Source organism: Ovis aries, chromosome 3, assembly GCF_016772045.2.
Source record: "Ovis aries strain OAR_USU_Benz2616 breed Rambouillet chromosome 3, ARS-UI_Ramb_v3.0, whole genome shotgun sequence".
NCBI lineage: Eukaryota > Metazoa > Chordata > Mammalia > Artiodactyla > Bovidae > Ovis > Ovis aries.
The window spans coordinates 150695628-150712048 of record NC_056056.1 but is presented as its reverse complement, the minus strand read 5'-3'; the positions used below and the strand labels follow the sequence as shown (position 1 = coordinate 150712048).

Below are 16421 nucleotides of genomic sequence, written 5' to 3'. Positions count from 1 at the left end.
ATTGCTTCCTGACCTGCATTCAGGTTTCTCAAGAGGCAGGTTAGGTGGTCTGTTATTCCCATCTCTTGAAGAATTCTCCACAGTTTGTTGTGATCCACACAGTCAAAGGCTTTGGCATAGTCAATAAAGCAGAAATAGATGTTTTTCTAGAACTCTCTTGCTTTTTCGATGATCCAGCAGATGTTGGCAATTTGATCTCTGGTTCCTCTGCGTTTTCTAAAACCAGCTTGAACATCTGGAAGTTCACAGTTCATGGAGTTAAGAATGTTATTTGCACGAGGCTTACTTCTAATAGTGAAACATTGATTTATAAATTAAGAATTTACAAGAGTAACCAAGAAGTTAGCAATGGAATTTGGCCGAACAACATAGTGTTGTACTATATACCTATCTGAACAACAGGCAGTGTTCTTTTGTGGAAAGTGTATATAAAATAATCTTAAAGGAAAAAGACGAAGGCAACATACAGAAGGCACAAAAAGCAACTTAATGAAAAAAAATTTAATGAAATATTGGAATTCATTTTTAGTTGAGTCAAATGTTCATTCAGGTTTTTTTTATACTTGCTCAAATTCATAATAAAATAGGAAAAAGTTCCACTTTTGGCAATAGTGCTAATCCCAATTAGTCCTGAGCAATGTCTTTAAGTAATGTCATTTCACTATTTTATTGCAGATTAATTCTTAGGACGTCAGAATGTCCCTCTTCAAACATAAGAAAGAAAATTTTAAAGTTAGTGAACCAATAAACATTTCCTGTTTTCCACATGTCTCAGAGGGTGGAGCTCCCAAACCAGTCGCATAAGAAGGAAGTGAAAAGATGTTAAAAAGCAGGGCCAGCTCCCCTGGTCAGCCTGGAGGTCTGGCTTCTCAGTCAACATGAAGGCTCTCCTTATTCTGGGGCTTCTCCTCCTTTCGGTCGCTGTCCAAGGCAAGGTCTTTGAGAGATGTGAGCTTGCCAGAACTCTGAAAAGATTTGGAATGGATGGCTTTAGGGGAATCAGCCTGGCAAACTGTAAGTTAACTCTTTTTCATCCTTTCAAATAGTTAGCCAGGTGTAGAACAGATACTAATAGAGGATGAACAAAAAGAAAGGGTCTTTGAGTGAATGTTTTTTCTTTCTTGGAGGGTTTATACACTTCAGTTCAGTTCAGTTCAGTTCAGTCGCTCAGTCGTGTCCGACTCTGCGACCTCATGAACCACAGCACGCCAGGCCTCGCTGTCCATCACCAACTTCCGGAGTCCACCCAAACCCATGTCCACTGAGTTGGTGATGCCATCCGAGCATCTCATCCTCTGTCGTCCCCTTCTCCTCCTGCCCTCAATCTTTCCCAGCATCAGGGTCTTTTCCAGTGAGTCAACTCGTCGCATCAGGTGGCCAAAATATTGGAGTTTCAGCTTCAGCATCAGTCCTTCCAATGAACACCCAGGACTGATCTCCTTTAGGATGGACTGGTTGGATCTCCTTGCACTCTGAGGGACTCTCAAGAGTCTTCTCCAACACCACAGTTCAAAAGCTTATACACTTACAATGGTTAAAAGTATCAACTTGTTCTTTTAGAATCAGATGTACCAGGTGAAGGAATGAGGCATGGTGGGTCAAATTCTACATTATTCTAAGCATGCAAGGTTCCCATGTACTCCTCTAGTGCTACTAAATTTGACAACTGGCACATGTAGACTGACTATAAGATACATTTTAGCACCTGGAACATGTCTGTCAAGCCCTTGTTGTTTGACTCTAGCCATTTCTAATTTGGATCTTGGGTTCTGAATAAGGCAGTATTTTTCTCATTTTTAATCCCCCTAACATGATGTTGTACTTTTAACATCAAGGTTTTTTAAAAATTCCATTGAACTCTTAAAACAGGGACAGTAGAACTATTTCCCCTCAATCAATATCTATATAAGGATCCCTGAAATGCAGCATGAAATGACATTTTATTATTCTGACTCTAGTTCATTAATTATTTTTCATTTTCTTCCACAGAATTTAAGATGTGCCGTAAGGAAAATTTCCTTTGTATTTTAGTCCATATTTGTCAATGTCATCACTGTAGTTTTCATACTGAATTCAGACATTTCTCCTCCATAAATATTTCTGAATGAGTTAGCCAATTGCTAGATGGATGGATGGATGACCCAGCCTTTCCTATTCTATGATTCTTGCCTGCATTATAATTTGATACCCAAATTCACCTTCGTTATCATAAATTTTCTTTCTCCCAGAAAATCCTAATTTTTTTCTGATAAAAAGCATTTTTCCATTAGCATATGCATCTGCTGCTAATGACCAAATCCACTCAACAACTCTGTTGATTTTTCTGTTCTAGGCTTAATCCTACCTGGGTGTTAGTAGTAAGGAAAGTGTAATAGCAATGGAAGATATTTTTTAAAATATGTTATCTTTTTCATTTGTATTACCAAATCATTTGCTAATAAAAGAATTCTCTGAAGGGACCTTTAACACCAAAGTGTTAAAACACTTTACAAGTAAAATGCATCTTTATACTTGTAAAGTAAGTCATTAGTAAAATAGAACTAGTTAAGTAGAACTGATTATGCTATGAACTGTAAGTCACATGATTCACTCTTTATTACTCAAAATATGTTTTTTTCAGGGATGTGTTTGGCCAGATGGGAAAGCAGTTATAACACACAAGCTACAAACTACAATAGTGGAGACAGAAGCACTGATTATGGGATATTTCAAATCAATAGCCACTGGTGGTGTAATGATGGCAAAACCCCAGGAGCAGTTAATGCCTGTCATATACCCTGCAGCGGTAAGACAAGATAATGTGGAGTGATGGCACAGGACTCACCTGGTTATACCTATTGAGTTATCCAAAAAGTTAGTTCAGGTTTTTCCATAAACATCTTATGGGAAAATTGGAACAATCCTATAGGTCAAGATTCAATAGAAATAAAAAAATCTTGAAGGGTTCATCAGGGACCTATAAAAACTCCATTTTAATATCTAGAAACTCTATTCTCCTCCTCCTAATTTCTTAAGTTTCTAATCATAAAAGTTTGCTGTTTGCTAACATACAGGAGTTGCTGGAATGACCTATCACTTTATCGTAACTGGACGTATTGATACTTTGTAAAACAATGCCATTCCTCCTACTTTCCTTGTTTGGGGAGGATTAGCGATAATTTTGTTGGGTGGTCTTTTTTAAAAAATCTACCTTCCTTTATTGGAAAACAAAAGAATTACTAGTTAATCAAAGTGGAGGAATATGCGTGGTATTTTTAAAAAATTGTTTTTACTTTTTACTATAAAATATTTTAAATATATGGACAATTAGAAACATTACTATAATAAGCATCAATATGCTCATCACGTACTTTAACAGTTGTTAACATTTTGGCATATTTACTTATGTGTGTGTGTGTATATATATATATATATGTATATAAACTTCTTTTTGCTGAGTGATTTTAAGGTGAATTAGAAACATTATGACATTTCATTTATAAATTCTTTAGAACGAATCTCCAAAAACACAGCTCCTATATAAAAATTGTCATTCTAACAAGTTAATTTCTAAATTTGCTTAATTGAGGTGAAACAAGTATTCTATTGATTTCCTTTTAAAATAGAGAAAGCATGTGGAATCTTTAAAAAAATTTTTTTTAATTTATTTATTTTTTATTGAAGGATAATTGCTTTACAGAATTTTGTTCTTTTCTGTCAAATCTCAGTGTGAATCAGCCATTGGTACACATATATCCCCTACATTTTTTTTTGAACCTCCCAAAGCATGTAGAATCTTTAGTGCCTGAAATATTGGAGAAATATAGCAGAATTGATACTGCTAAATTTTTAAATATTACAAATCCTAATAGTGAAGATGAGTCTAAGAATATACTTTTGTATCCAGTTAATTTATTTAAAAAAAATTTGTATTATGGAATAACCTGTTGTCATTGAATAAAAATTCTTACTACCCAGACATGTATGACCATTGGGAAATTTTGGTATCCACATGTTCTTTTGGAATACACAACAATCCCAGACATGAATGTAAAGCTATATTATACACATTTGTACCCACATAACAGAAGTGAAATTGTACTATATTCACTGCTTTACAATTTTGTCTTTATTACACAGAATTATTTTTGTCAACAAATACCAATCCTTATTGTTTATTAAAAATGAATAGATTTTCACAATATAAATACTCTATAATGTATCCACCTAACTCTTACTGTTAAACATTTAGGCTAGTTCCATTTATGCCCTTATTAATTGCTATGAAACAGTTTGTATACATGTCTTTCAGTACATCTCTTATTATTTCTTTAGAATCTATTTCCAGTGTTGAATTGCTGAGCAAAAACCTGCTAGACCAGTTTCTGCTTGTTTGTCTTTTTTTTTTTTAATAGTTCCTAGTAAAAAGAAAACCTTCTATTATGCTAATTAATAATTCCAGAGCTTCCAATGACTTTGGTAAATGAGAAACAGATGCCAAATGGGATGGAATGAAGAGTTTCTCCCAACATCAACAGATAAACAGACCCTTAAAAATTATTTTAGTTGTTCTTTCCTCAGCCTAACAGAATAAAGCTGACTGAGTCTAAACTTAACATTTCTATGAATGTTATTTTCACTTCTCACCACCTCTTTTTCAGCTTTGCTGCAAGATGACATCACTCAAGCTGTAGCATGTGCAAAGAGGGTTGTCAGTGATCCACAAGGCATTAGAGCATGGTATGTTTTTTTTTTTCTCCTTTCAGTTTATTGAGATGTAATTGACATAAAGCACTATATAAGTTCAAGGTGTATAGCATAATGATTTGACTTACATCAGGAAACAGTATCACAATAAATTTAGTGAACATCCATTATCTCACATGGATACAAAATTAAAGAAATAAAAAAATTTGTGTGTGTGGTGAAAATTCTTAGGATTTACTCTCTTTTTAACACTTTTCATATATAAAATATAGCAGTGTTAATTATATTTATCATGCTTTATATTTGTTTTTGCTCTTTAGTCACTAAGTCCTGTCTGACTTTTGTGATCAAATAAACTGTTACCTGCCAGGTTCCTCTGTCCATGGGATTATTCCAGGCAAGAATACTGAGGCAGGTTGCCCTTCCCTCCTCCAGGAGATCTTCCTAACCCAGGGACTGAATTTGTATCTCCTGCATTGCAGGCAAATTCTTTACTGCTGAGCCACCAGAGAAGCCCCATGCTGCACATTATATCCCTAGTATTTATTTATCTTATAACTGGAAGTTTGTAGTACCTTTGACTGCCTTCATCCAATTCCCCTTCCCTCACTCTACCTAACCACAAATTTGACCTCTTTTTCTATGACTCTATTGCTTTGTTTGTTTGTGTTTGAAATATAATGGATGTACAACACTATGTTAGTTCCCATTACAGAGTGTGGTATGTGTTAAGTATTAAAGGAGAGAGCTGTTTTATCCTATTGTTATGAAAGAGGTGAGAGAATATTTCCAAAGATCAAAGTATGGTACTGAGAACTGAAAATTGCAGCTTTGGATTCATGCTAAATGGTGTATAACATAGAAACAATCTACTTTAACTGATTCAAAATCTTATTCTTTTACTCCTCAATTTATTTTTGGGAATTTCTAGAGGTTTTACGATTCTCCACCTTATACTAATTCCTTGTCATATCTTGACATTATTTTTGTAATTAAGTAAATATGGAATGCACTTTGCATTTGTGCTGTGAACTACAAAGGACTCAACATTTGTACTCAGATGTTCTGTGCCCCAGCGAAGGTTTGGGAGAGATGTGAAGTCCTTGGTATACATATCTCCAGTTAATAAATAGCAATACTTGGATCTGTCTGTAGCTTTTATTTCATGTATTGATAAACTATGTTGTTTTCCCAAAGGACTTGAAATATATGTAATACAGTGAAGCTATGTTTCAACCTTATTACCATTTGTTTCATCTTTCTCTACAGGGTGGCATGGAGAAGTCATTGTCAAAACCAAGATCTCACCAGTTACATTCAGGGTTGTGGAGTGTAACGCTGGAGTTTTTACTTCAACCCATTTTGTCTCTTTTTCATATTAAGGAAGTAATAGTTGAGGGAAAAGTCATACTTTCAAACAAATAATGTTTTTTTACAGAAGAAGGATCATGTGGGTCTTTTAAGATACTTAATGTTACTTCATGTATTTATTATTTGATATTAGGCCCACAGTGTATTTCAGTTTAATAGACCTAATGCTGGTGAATATATGTCTAAAATCTTAATTATCAAATATATATCCAGAGCATTCAGTTCTTAAAGAAATAGCACAGACTTAATCTTGAATCATACAAGTACTCCCCAATATTCAACAAAAATATAGCAAAATAATATCTTTAAGCAAACTGATCTTAGGCAAGATCCCACCTGTGTAGTAGGCATGTAACACCGTCATCTGTTCAGTCATCTCCAAAAACAGTAAAAGATAATCACTCTTTGTTGGGCAATATAAAATGTTAAATGGAGCAGAATGCCAAATGACTAAAAATGAAGAAAGCCTGATTTAAGAATTTTGTTTTCATAAAGTGTGACCTTTGTTTTAAATGTTGTCTTAAAAATGTTGCATTTACACAGCTTTAAAAATAAGCTCAATTTATGTCAATCACTTTTAGCCCTTTTAAAGAACTCAATTGTGCATCTTGCTGTCATGAAGGATATAAAGATGGATTAGATGAGCTGTTGTTTTTTCTTAATGTTATAAGCTTAGTTTCATGCATTATGACAAATTCAGAGGCAGAAGAGTTTGTAAGTATTGAAATCATTGCTAGTTAGTCACAGGTGTGAAATCATGAATGCTATAAAAAGTACATTTTCAGTAAAAGCTTTGCAATTTATACTTCGTCTTTCTTTGTTAAGTCATTTAGTGTCTCTGAAAAAATACATACATATATATTTGAGAAAAAGATTATCTGACACTTAGTATTTCCTACATCCTCACCTGTATCACAACAGCTAGATTTTTTTCTGTGTGTATATTCTCTTTAATCATAGAATGCACATTCACATTAAGTAACATTTTTTCCTCAATGGATTTAATCATAAAGAGATAGGGTATATATCATCTTAAAAAGAAAGTTCTTACAAAAACCAAAAATAGCTAAATATTGCTGAAGAAAAATACATAAGCATGCTGACAGATCTCTATTTTTAAATTTTTTTTAGCGGTGCTATTAGGTCTGTGGGATCTTAGTTCCCTGACCAGGGATTGAACCTGCATCCTCCACAGCAAAAGCTTGGAGCCCTAACCACTGGACCTCCAGGGAATTTCCCGCACACTAAATTCATAAACACAAATCTCAAATGGGCCCTCTAATCAGCCTGGCCATCTTAGTCACTTCTCTGAAATCCTGTGTTGGTGTCCCAATTCCTCAAAATGACTGTCACTATTTACTTCTCTCATTTCAAAGTCCTGGCGCACACGCCAACCACTGGCCTTCCACACTCTGCCCGTGGTAGACGACCCAGCCTCACATTACACTGACAGAACAGAAGCAACTCATAGAAAACCTTCCCCTCTTGGCCACCGTAACAGAGCTCATGTCTTTCCGTGGGCTCACCCTCCCTTCCTTCCCCGTTATCACTGGGATGAAGGGCCTTGCTCCTGCCGATGGCAGTGTCTCCACATGCAGTCTTCATCACAGCCCTCCCCCTACTCCAGTTTAGGCTGAGGGCTTCCCGATCCTGAGTTTCTCCCTCTGTGCTGGATCATCCCCTTTACTGTAAGAACTGCCCTGGTAACCTTTCATCTTGCAAATAGCCCTGCAGGTGCAACATCATTTTAGACTCCCTTTTACCGCAACTGAGGCTTCCCTGGTGGCTCAGACGGTAAAGCGTCTGCTGGCAATGCAGGAGACCTGGGTTTGATCCCTGGGTTGGGAAGATCCCCTGGAGAAATGACAACCCACTCCAGTACTCTTGCTTGGGAAATTCCGTGGACTGAGGAGCCTGGTAGGCTACAGTCCATGGGGTCGCAAAGAGTCGGACACGACTGAGCGACTTCACTTCACTTTACCGCAACGATCTTCCTGGTGGCTCAAGAACCCTGAAGCTTCTCCTCAGCAACTGTGGTGGTGGTGGTGGTTTAGTCGCTGAATCGTGTCCGACTCTTGCGACCCCATGGACCGTAGCCTGCCAGGCTCCTCTATCTATGGGATTCTCCAGGCAAGTATACTGGAGTGGGTAGCCATTTCCTTCTCCAGGGGATCTTCCCAACCCAGGAGTCGAACCCAGGTCTTCTGCACTGCAGGCAGAGTCTTTACTGACTGAGCTATAAGGGAAGCCCACAACAGCTGTACCATTTTATATTTCCATGAGCCATGCATGAAAATTTCTAGACATTTTGATTAAACTTGTTATTTTCTCTTTTTCTTATAATAGCCATCTTGTTGGGTTTATAGTATGACATTCTGAACTATGATTTTATTGATGTATTTTTTCCTTGAGTTCTGTTTTTGCCTCTTGTAGTTTGACACTGTTGTTAGGCACATAAACATTAAGAATTGTTATGTCTTCTTGGAGAATTGACCCCTTTCTCATTAATGAATGTACTTCTCAGTAATGAATGTACTTCTTTATCAACTATGATTATTTTTATGTCATAAAATGGGCTTTCATGTCTAAAAATATGGAATGCTTCACAAATTTGTGTGTCATCCTTGTGCAGGGACCATGCTCATCTTATCTGTATCATTCCAATTTTTGTATATTTGCTGCCAAAGCAAGCACCAGCTGTGATTTTTAAAGCAACTCATCTTTAGCCAGTCTTTCTAAACCATTTAACAAAATTTTCTTTGTGTTTGCACTCATGTTTTGTTGGTTTACATAATATTAAGCTATGAAATCACAGGAAAAAGTACTATTGATGCAGTTTAGGAACACATGCACTGGGTCTCATGGAAAGTAATTAGTAATAAAAGTTCCTGGACATAAATGTGTGAGTAAGTCAGTTTTATAGACAAACTGTAATGCTAGGTTATGTGTTGTTGTTGTTGTTCAGTGGCTCAGTTGTGTCTGACTCTTTGCAACTCCCATGAATGGCAGGTTATGTGGAGGGTATTTTAATCAGTTCTTATCATTGGATATTCAGGTTATTTCACTACATTTTTTATTTGTATAAAGGATACTATAATGAATCTCATTATAAGTAAATCTAAACGCATTTTCCAAAAAGCAGTTTCTTGTGGTGCTTGATTTAAGAAGTATGAGCAATTTGTTTTTCTTTTTTTCTTAATTTTATTTTTTGTGGAGTTTTTCTGTTTGTTTATCTGAACAATTGAATTTTTGACACATGATGTTACTCTCTAACCTTCACCACAGCTGTATGTGAAAATGCATATTTCTTCATATCTTTTTCAGTAATAGGTGCTTTAAAATATACTGATTTTTAGTGGTGAAAATTGGTATCTTTTAAAATATTTTGTGATTTTTTTTATGTTAGCTTAGCTTTAAACTCAAACATTAAAAAATATTGTATTTAAAAAATTTTTAAATGTTAGCGTGCTGTCATCTAGTGACAACTTTATGTAAGAAATAAAAGAATAAGTCATAATTTAGTAATTTCATCTTGTAATTGAGGAAACAATTAAGTGTATGCATTCAGACCCCAAGTAATATAACCAATTAAGGGCAAACTCAAGAGCTGACAAATCCAAGCCAGGCTCTCATCCAAGATCTGAAAGATTCTTTTCTTTACCATTGTCCCTGTTAAGTCACAGCAGTATAGTCAAACCAAAAGATCAGATGATGATGAGAATATGCTCTGATTATTTTGATGAAAGCTTTAATAAAACCTTTCTATCTTTATGTTGAAAATCTTTCTAAATTTGCTTAGTGCACATAAAAACAGAAGGGAAGGAATTTTGTAGCAACATATTTTCTATTTATATACAGATTAATTAGGGAATATATTTAACATCTCTTTGAAGAGTATCAGTTCAGTTCTGTTCAGTCGCTCAGTCGTGTCCGACTCTTTGCTACCCCATGAATCACAGCACGCCAGGCCTCCCTGTCCATCACCAACTCCCAAAGTTACTCAGATTCATGTCCGTCGAGTCAGTGATGCCATCCAGCCATCTCATCCACTGTCGTCCCCTTCTCCTCCTGCCCCCAATGCCTCCCAGCATCAAAGTCTTTTCCAACGAGTCAATTCTTCGCATGAAGTGGCCAAAGTACTGAAGTTTCAGCTTTAGCATCATTCCTTCCAAAGAAATCCCAGGGCTGATCTCCTTCAGAATGGACTGGTTGGATCTCCTTGCAGTCCAAGGGACTCTCAAGAGTCTTCTCCAACACCACAGTTCAAAAGCATCAATTCTTCGGTTCTCAGCCTTCTTCACAGTCCAACTCTCACATCCATACACGACCACAGGAAAAACCATAGCCTTGGCTAGACAGACCTTTGTTGGCAAAGTAATGTCTCTGCTTTTCAATATGCTATCTAGGTTGGTCATAACTTTTCTTCCAAGGAGTAAGCGTCTTTTAATTTCATGGCTGCAGTCACCATCTGCAGTGATTTTGGAGCCCAAAAATTAAATTCTGACACTGTTTCCACTGTTTCCCATCTATTTCCCATGAAGTGATGGGACTGGATGCCATGATCTTCGTTTTCTGAATGTTGAACTTTAAGCCAACTTTTTCACTCTCCTCTTTCACTTTCATCAAGAGGCTTTTTATTTCCTCTTCACTTCCTGCCATAAGGGTGGTGTCATCTGCATATTTGAGGTTATTGATATTTCTCCTGGCAATCTTGATTCCAGCTTGTGTTTCTTCCAGTCCAGCATTTCTCATGATGTACTCTGCATAGAAGTTAAATAAGCAGGGTGACAATATACAGCCTTGACGTACTCCTTTTCCTATTTGGAGCCAGTCTGTTGTTCCATGTCCAGTTCTAACTGTTGCTTCCTGACCCACATACAGATTTCTCAAGAGGCAGGTTAGATGGTCTGGTATTCCCATCTCTTGAAGAATTTTCCACAGTTTCTTGTGATCCACACAGTCAAAAGCTTTGGCATAGTCAATAAAGCAGAAATAGATGTTTTTCTGGAACTTTCTTACTTTTTCCATGATCCAGTGGATGTTGGCAATTTGATCTCTGGTTCCTCTGCCTTTTCTAAAACCAGCTTAAACATCTGCAAGTTCAAGGTTCATGTAATATCATTATGAATAGAATTCTCAGGGTAGGTATAAGATTGTAGGCTTAATTTTACTTAGCTATGTGATATCAGTTTTGTTTTTAACCCTAGGAAGAAAACAAAATGCCCCTTTCTGAATGCCACATATAGCATGGAATACTATACATTGCATTCAGAAAGGAGATATAAAGCAAGTAAAACTCTTTCTGCCCTTTGAGAGTCAGAAAATAAGATAATACATACCCAACAAATACTCAAAATGACTGCAATGTGCAAAATTCCATGAGCACACAAAGAAAGAAAACCATGTGTTGTCTTGGAAGAAAGCAGTTGAAAGGACAGGTGCATACTGGCCACTTTCCCATGTGGTATTTTTAATGTAAGCATCAAATAAATTCCATTGGTGTTCCTCATTTTACAGATGAGGAAATAAATTTAGGAAGATTCAGTAGCAAAGCAGTAATCCACTTAGGATCAGAAGAGCAGATCTAGAGCATGTGACAGTGGGACTTAGCGGCCATTACTTACAGAAGACGGGGGACGGCGTGAAGACTACAGATAAAGTATCAGAATCAACATCAGTACAGAAACCAGATATAAAATAGCTAGTATTAAATCTAATTAAACATGTGCAAGCCCTTTTGGAGAAAGTTTTAAAACTTTTAACGGAAGGCACTAATATAGACCCAAAGTCAACAGACATATCAAGTTCATGAACAGGAAAGTTTAATGTAGTAAGTATGACAATTCCCTCCAAAGTGACTTAGCATTAATGCAAAGCCTATTAAAATTCCAAGAGGTTTTTCACATCTTACTGGATATGACAATCTAATTCTAAACTTTATATGGAATTAAAAGCAAATGATAACCAAGAAAGAGACAAGGGAAGAGTTGCTCCATCACATATGAATACCTATAATAAGATAGAGCAGATTTTCTACAGGAATAAATAAACAGGCCATGGAACAATATAGAGGTATCAGAAGCCATATGTATATGAAAAGTAGAGTTTAGGCTAAGATGGAAATTGCTATGAATTATACAGGAATAGAAAAATGAGATCTTAACCTAATACTACATATGAATATTAATTCTAAGTAGATTAAATGTGGGCTTAATGGGAGAGGCAAGGCTAGACTATTAAGAAGGAAACACAGAAAAATAATTTTATGAGAATAAAATTATTATTTATTTTATAAAATTAATTCTCTTTTAGAGAAAGATTTCTTAAGATGCAAGTACAAATCATAAAGGAAAATACTGATAAATGTGAATAAATTAAACTAAGAACTTCTGTTAAAAGACACCACAAAGACAGAGAAAAGGCAAGCCCCAAAGTGGGGAAAGATACTTGAAACATAAAACTGACAAAGGATTAATATCAAGAATATATAATAAACTACAGATTTATAAGAGAACAGAAATCCAATAGAAAAATGGGCAACAGAAGCAAGTTACAGAAGAATTCACACAGTATTATTTTATTCATCTGAAGTTCCAAAACAGGTAAAATTTTGAGTGTGTATTAGAGATTCCTATGTAAGAAAAATCGGAGAAGGCAATGGGACCCCACTCCAGGACTCTTGCTTGGAAAATCCCATGGGTAGAGGAGCCTGGTGGGCTGCTGTCCAGGGGTCGTGAAGAGTTGGACGCGACTGAGCGACTTCCCTCTCACTTTTCACTTTCATGCACTGGAGAAGGAAATGGCAACCCACTCCAGTGTTCTTGCCTGGAGAATCCCAGGGATGGGGGAGGCTGGTGGGCTGCCGTCTATGGGGTCGCGCAGAGTCGGACACGACTGAAGCGACTTAGCAGCAGCAGCATGTAAGGAAAACAATAGAAAAGATCAAAGAAATCATGAACAGCACTTAGCATAGTAGTTCTGGAGGCAGGGAGGCAGTGGAATGCAATGAAGGGAGAATGCCACAGGAGGCTCCTAAGGTGGCATATCATATTTGTTCATAGGAATAGTTTGAACTGTTAATGTATATTTTAGGTATATTTAATACACATTAAAATTTCAATGGTAGAAATAGCCTATTGTTACATAAGCCCAGCTGAATTCTAGATCAAGCTACCATTGTAACTTGATAATGCTTCTAACAAATGTTTAAGCTACTTAAGGTATATCTTCAAAAACATTACAAGTGCTACTTTAAAACAATTGATTTCATATTTAGATCTGAAGATTCATTTGAGTATGAGTTGACTTGAAGGGGGAGATAGTCCATTGAGGCTGTGGCGGTAAGACATAGATAATGTTATAACCAGTCTCCTGGTCTATCAGATTGTCAGCAAGAAGGAAAGAAGCATGTGTAGCTTGGAAAAGCATATTTTAAAACTACTATTGCTTTGATGTGTTTTATTTCAAACTTTCAAATAACATGAATGTAAAACATAAGGTTTATATTTATCAGAAGTGAGCTTATGACACTACTTTCTCTCAGAACAGCCTTAAAATACAGTACGGCTTAAAGGAAGATGACTGCCTGGTCAGCAGTGTCCCAGGGCAATGGAGTGGGTGTTGGGAGAAGTGCAGTTACCAACAATGGCCAGTACCAAGATAAGCATTCTGAAATTTGAGTTACATGTGAGGCTACACAAAAGTACATTCTGTGTATTCGTTTTCTTAGATGGGATGCAGTGGGCGATACAATCAATGTATATGGATGTAGACAGAATAGTCACCCTCCCTCACTGAGCAGACTGTTCTGGAGTTTTCTGCCTCTAGAGCCATTCTGGGTGAGGTTTTGCACTTAGTAATATACCTGTGCCAAGCCATTTCTATCTTCTTTATGTGATGTGGTTCATCCTTTTTTTCAAAAACTGTTGTGAAAAACAGCTATTCATGCTAATGGATTCCACATTTTGGAATGATGACCTCAGTTGGAATCTGCTTCTTGAAGAAATTAGCTAAGATGGAGATGACCAGAACAAGACTTCTTGGGAGAGAATGGGGCTTTAGCATGTTGGAAGCACCTACCACTAGGTGGGCAGGCTGAGATGGGGGTTCAGTTCAGTTCAGTCGCTCAGTCGTGTCCGACTCTTTGCGACCCCATGAATCACAGCATGCCAGACCTCCCTGTCCATCACCAACTCCTGGAGTTCACTCAGACTCACGTTCATTGAGTCAATGATGCCATCCAGCCATCTCATCCTCTGTCATCCCCTTCACTTCCTGCCCCCAATCCCTGCCAGCATCAAAGTCTTTTCCAATGAGTCAACTCTTCACATGAGGTGGCCAAAGTACTGAAGTTTCAGCTTTAGCATCATTCCTTCCAAAGAAATCCCAGGGTTGATCTCCTTCAGAATGGACTGATTGGATCTCCTTGCAGTCCAAGGGACTCTCAAGAGTCTTCTCCAACACCACAGTTCAAAAGCATCAATTCTTCAGCGCTCAGCTTTCTTCACAGTCCAACTCTCACATCCATACATGACCACAGGAAAAACCATAGCCTTGACTAGACGGACCTTAGTCGACAAAGTAATGTCTCTGCTTTTGAATATGCTGTCTAGGTTGGTCATAACTTTTCTTCCAAGGAGTAAGCATCTTTTAATTTCATGGCTGCAGTCACCATCTGCAGTGATTTTGGAGCCCAGAAAAATAAAGTCTGACACTGTTTCCACTGTTTCCTCATCTATTTCCCCTGAAGTGATGGGACCAGATGCCATGATCTTCGCTTTCTGAATGTTGAACTTTAAGCCAACTTGTTCACTCTCCTCTTTCACTTTCATCAAGAGGCTTTTTATTTCCCCTTCACTTTCTGCCATAAGGGTGGTGTCATCTGCATATCTGAGGTTATTGATATTTCTCCTGGCAATCTTGATTCCAGCTTGTGTTTCTTCCAGTCCAGCGTTTCTCATGATGTACTCTGCATAGAAGTTAAATAAGCAGGGTGACAGAATACAGCCTTGATGTACTCCTTTTCCTATTTGGAACCAGTCTGTTGTTCCATGTCCTGTTCTAACTGTTGCTTCCTGACCTGCATACAGATTTCTCAAGAGGCAGGTCAGGTGGTCTGGTATTCCCATCTCTTGAAGAATTTTCCACAGTTTATTGTGATCCACACAGTCAAAGGCTTTGGCATAGTCAGTAAGGCAGAAATAGATGTTTTTCTGGAACTCTCTTGCTTTTTCGATGATCCAGCAGATGTTGGCAATTTGATCTCTAGTTCCTCTGCCTTTTCTAAAACCAGCTTGAACATCAGGGAGTTCACGGTTCATGTATTGCTGAAGCCTGGCTTGGAGAATTTTTAGCATTACTTTACTAGCATGTGAGATGAGTGCAGTTGTGCGGTAGTTTGAGCATTCTTTGGCATTGCCTTGAAGCAGCAAAGGATAGTAGAATGAGGGAAGAGGAGAATGGTTGGAAATGGATTTTGGGAGGTATTTGAATTGGTAGGGCTTTATAGGGAATGGTAAAGATTTTAGCTTTTACTCATGCTGTTCCAGGAAACATGGAAGGGTATGAATAGAGGAGGGACAAAATCCCCCTTTTATCACTGGTTGCTATCTGAAGAAGAAGCTGTTAGGGAGCAGGTGTGGAGCAGGCAGAACAATTGGAATGATTTTGCATCATTAGTGTAGGTTAGAAATTAAAGTGGTTTGATTGAGGTAATAGCAGTGATAAAGCAGTTAGACTGAATATATTTTAAGGATAAAGTCAACTTCATTTGTTGATGGACAAAAAGTGAATGTGAGAGAAATCAAGAATATCTCTATAGTAAAAAAGAAAATGGAGTCATATTCTACTGAGATAAAGACTGGAGGGTGGGGTGGGAACGGTTTTTTCATGAGAGAAGGAATAAAAAGTTTTGTGCTGGGCATGTTGAGTTTGAGAAAATGATTAGACTACTAAGTGGACATAGCAAGTACTCATTTGTTTGTGCATATCTGGAATTCATGACAATTTTACGGCTAGAGATACAATTGTGTGTGGTATCAGCGTCTAAATAGTATTTAAAGCAGTGGGATTGGGTGAGATCACCAGGAGAAAGACGGATTATGAAAAAAAGGTCAGCAGCCTGAACCATAGGGGACTCCTATGCCTAGAAATAGGTGAAATAGAATGATGCAACCAAAAAGACAGAGATAGCAACTTGTGAGGTAAGAGAACCAAAGAAGAAAGGAGGAGAGAAGGAAGAGAAGGATGCGGGTGAAACCAGGAGGACAAGGAGGGAGTGAGGGATAAAGAGGAAGGAAAGCAGAGGAAGCAAGAAGGGAGAGGGTGAGGGAAAGGGAAGTTGACTGTCTCAGAAACCAAGTTTC

At 37.3% G+C, this 16421-nt stretch overlaps 1 protein-coding gene and 1 non-coding gene across 2 annotated transcripts; one reads left to right on the top strand and one right to left on the bottom strand.

Moving 5' to 3' along the window:
* Positions 1 to 878: 878 nt before the first annotated feature.
* LYZ (lysozyme) lies at positions 879 to 6025 on the top strand. Its single transcript, NM_001097647.1, is given in 4 exon segments — positions 879 to 1014; positions 2621 to 2785; positions 4641 to 4719; positions 5956 to 6025. Coding segments are annotated over 4 exon segments (447 nt in total). The 3' UTR covers positions 6023 to 6025.
* Positions 6026 to 8644: 2619 nt separating this feature from the next.
* On the bottom strand, positions 8645 to 8747 carry LOC114114157 (U6 spliceosomal RNA). Its single transcript, XR_003588996.1, has one exon. It is a non-coding gene; the product is annotated as a U6 spliceosomal RNA (small nuclear RNA).
* Between the last annotated feature and the right edge of the window lie 7674 nt (positions 8748 to 16421).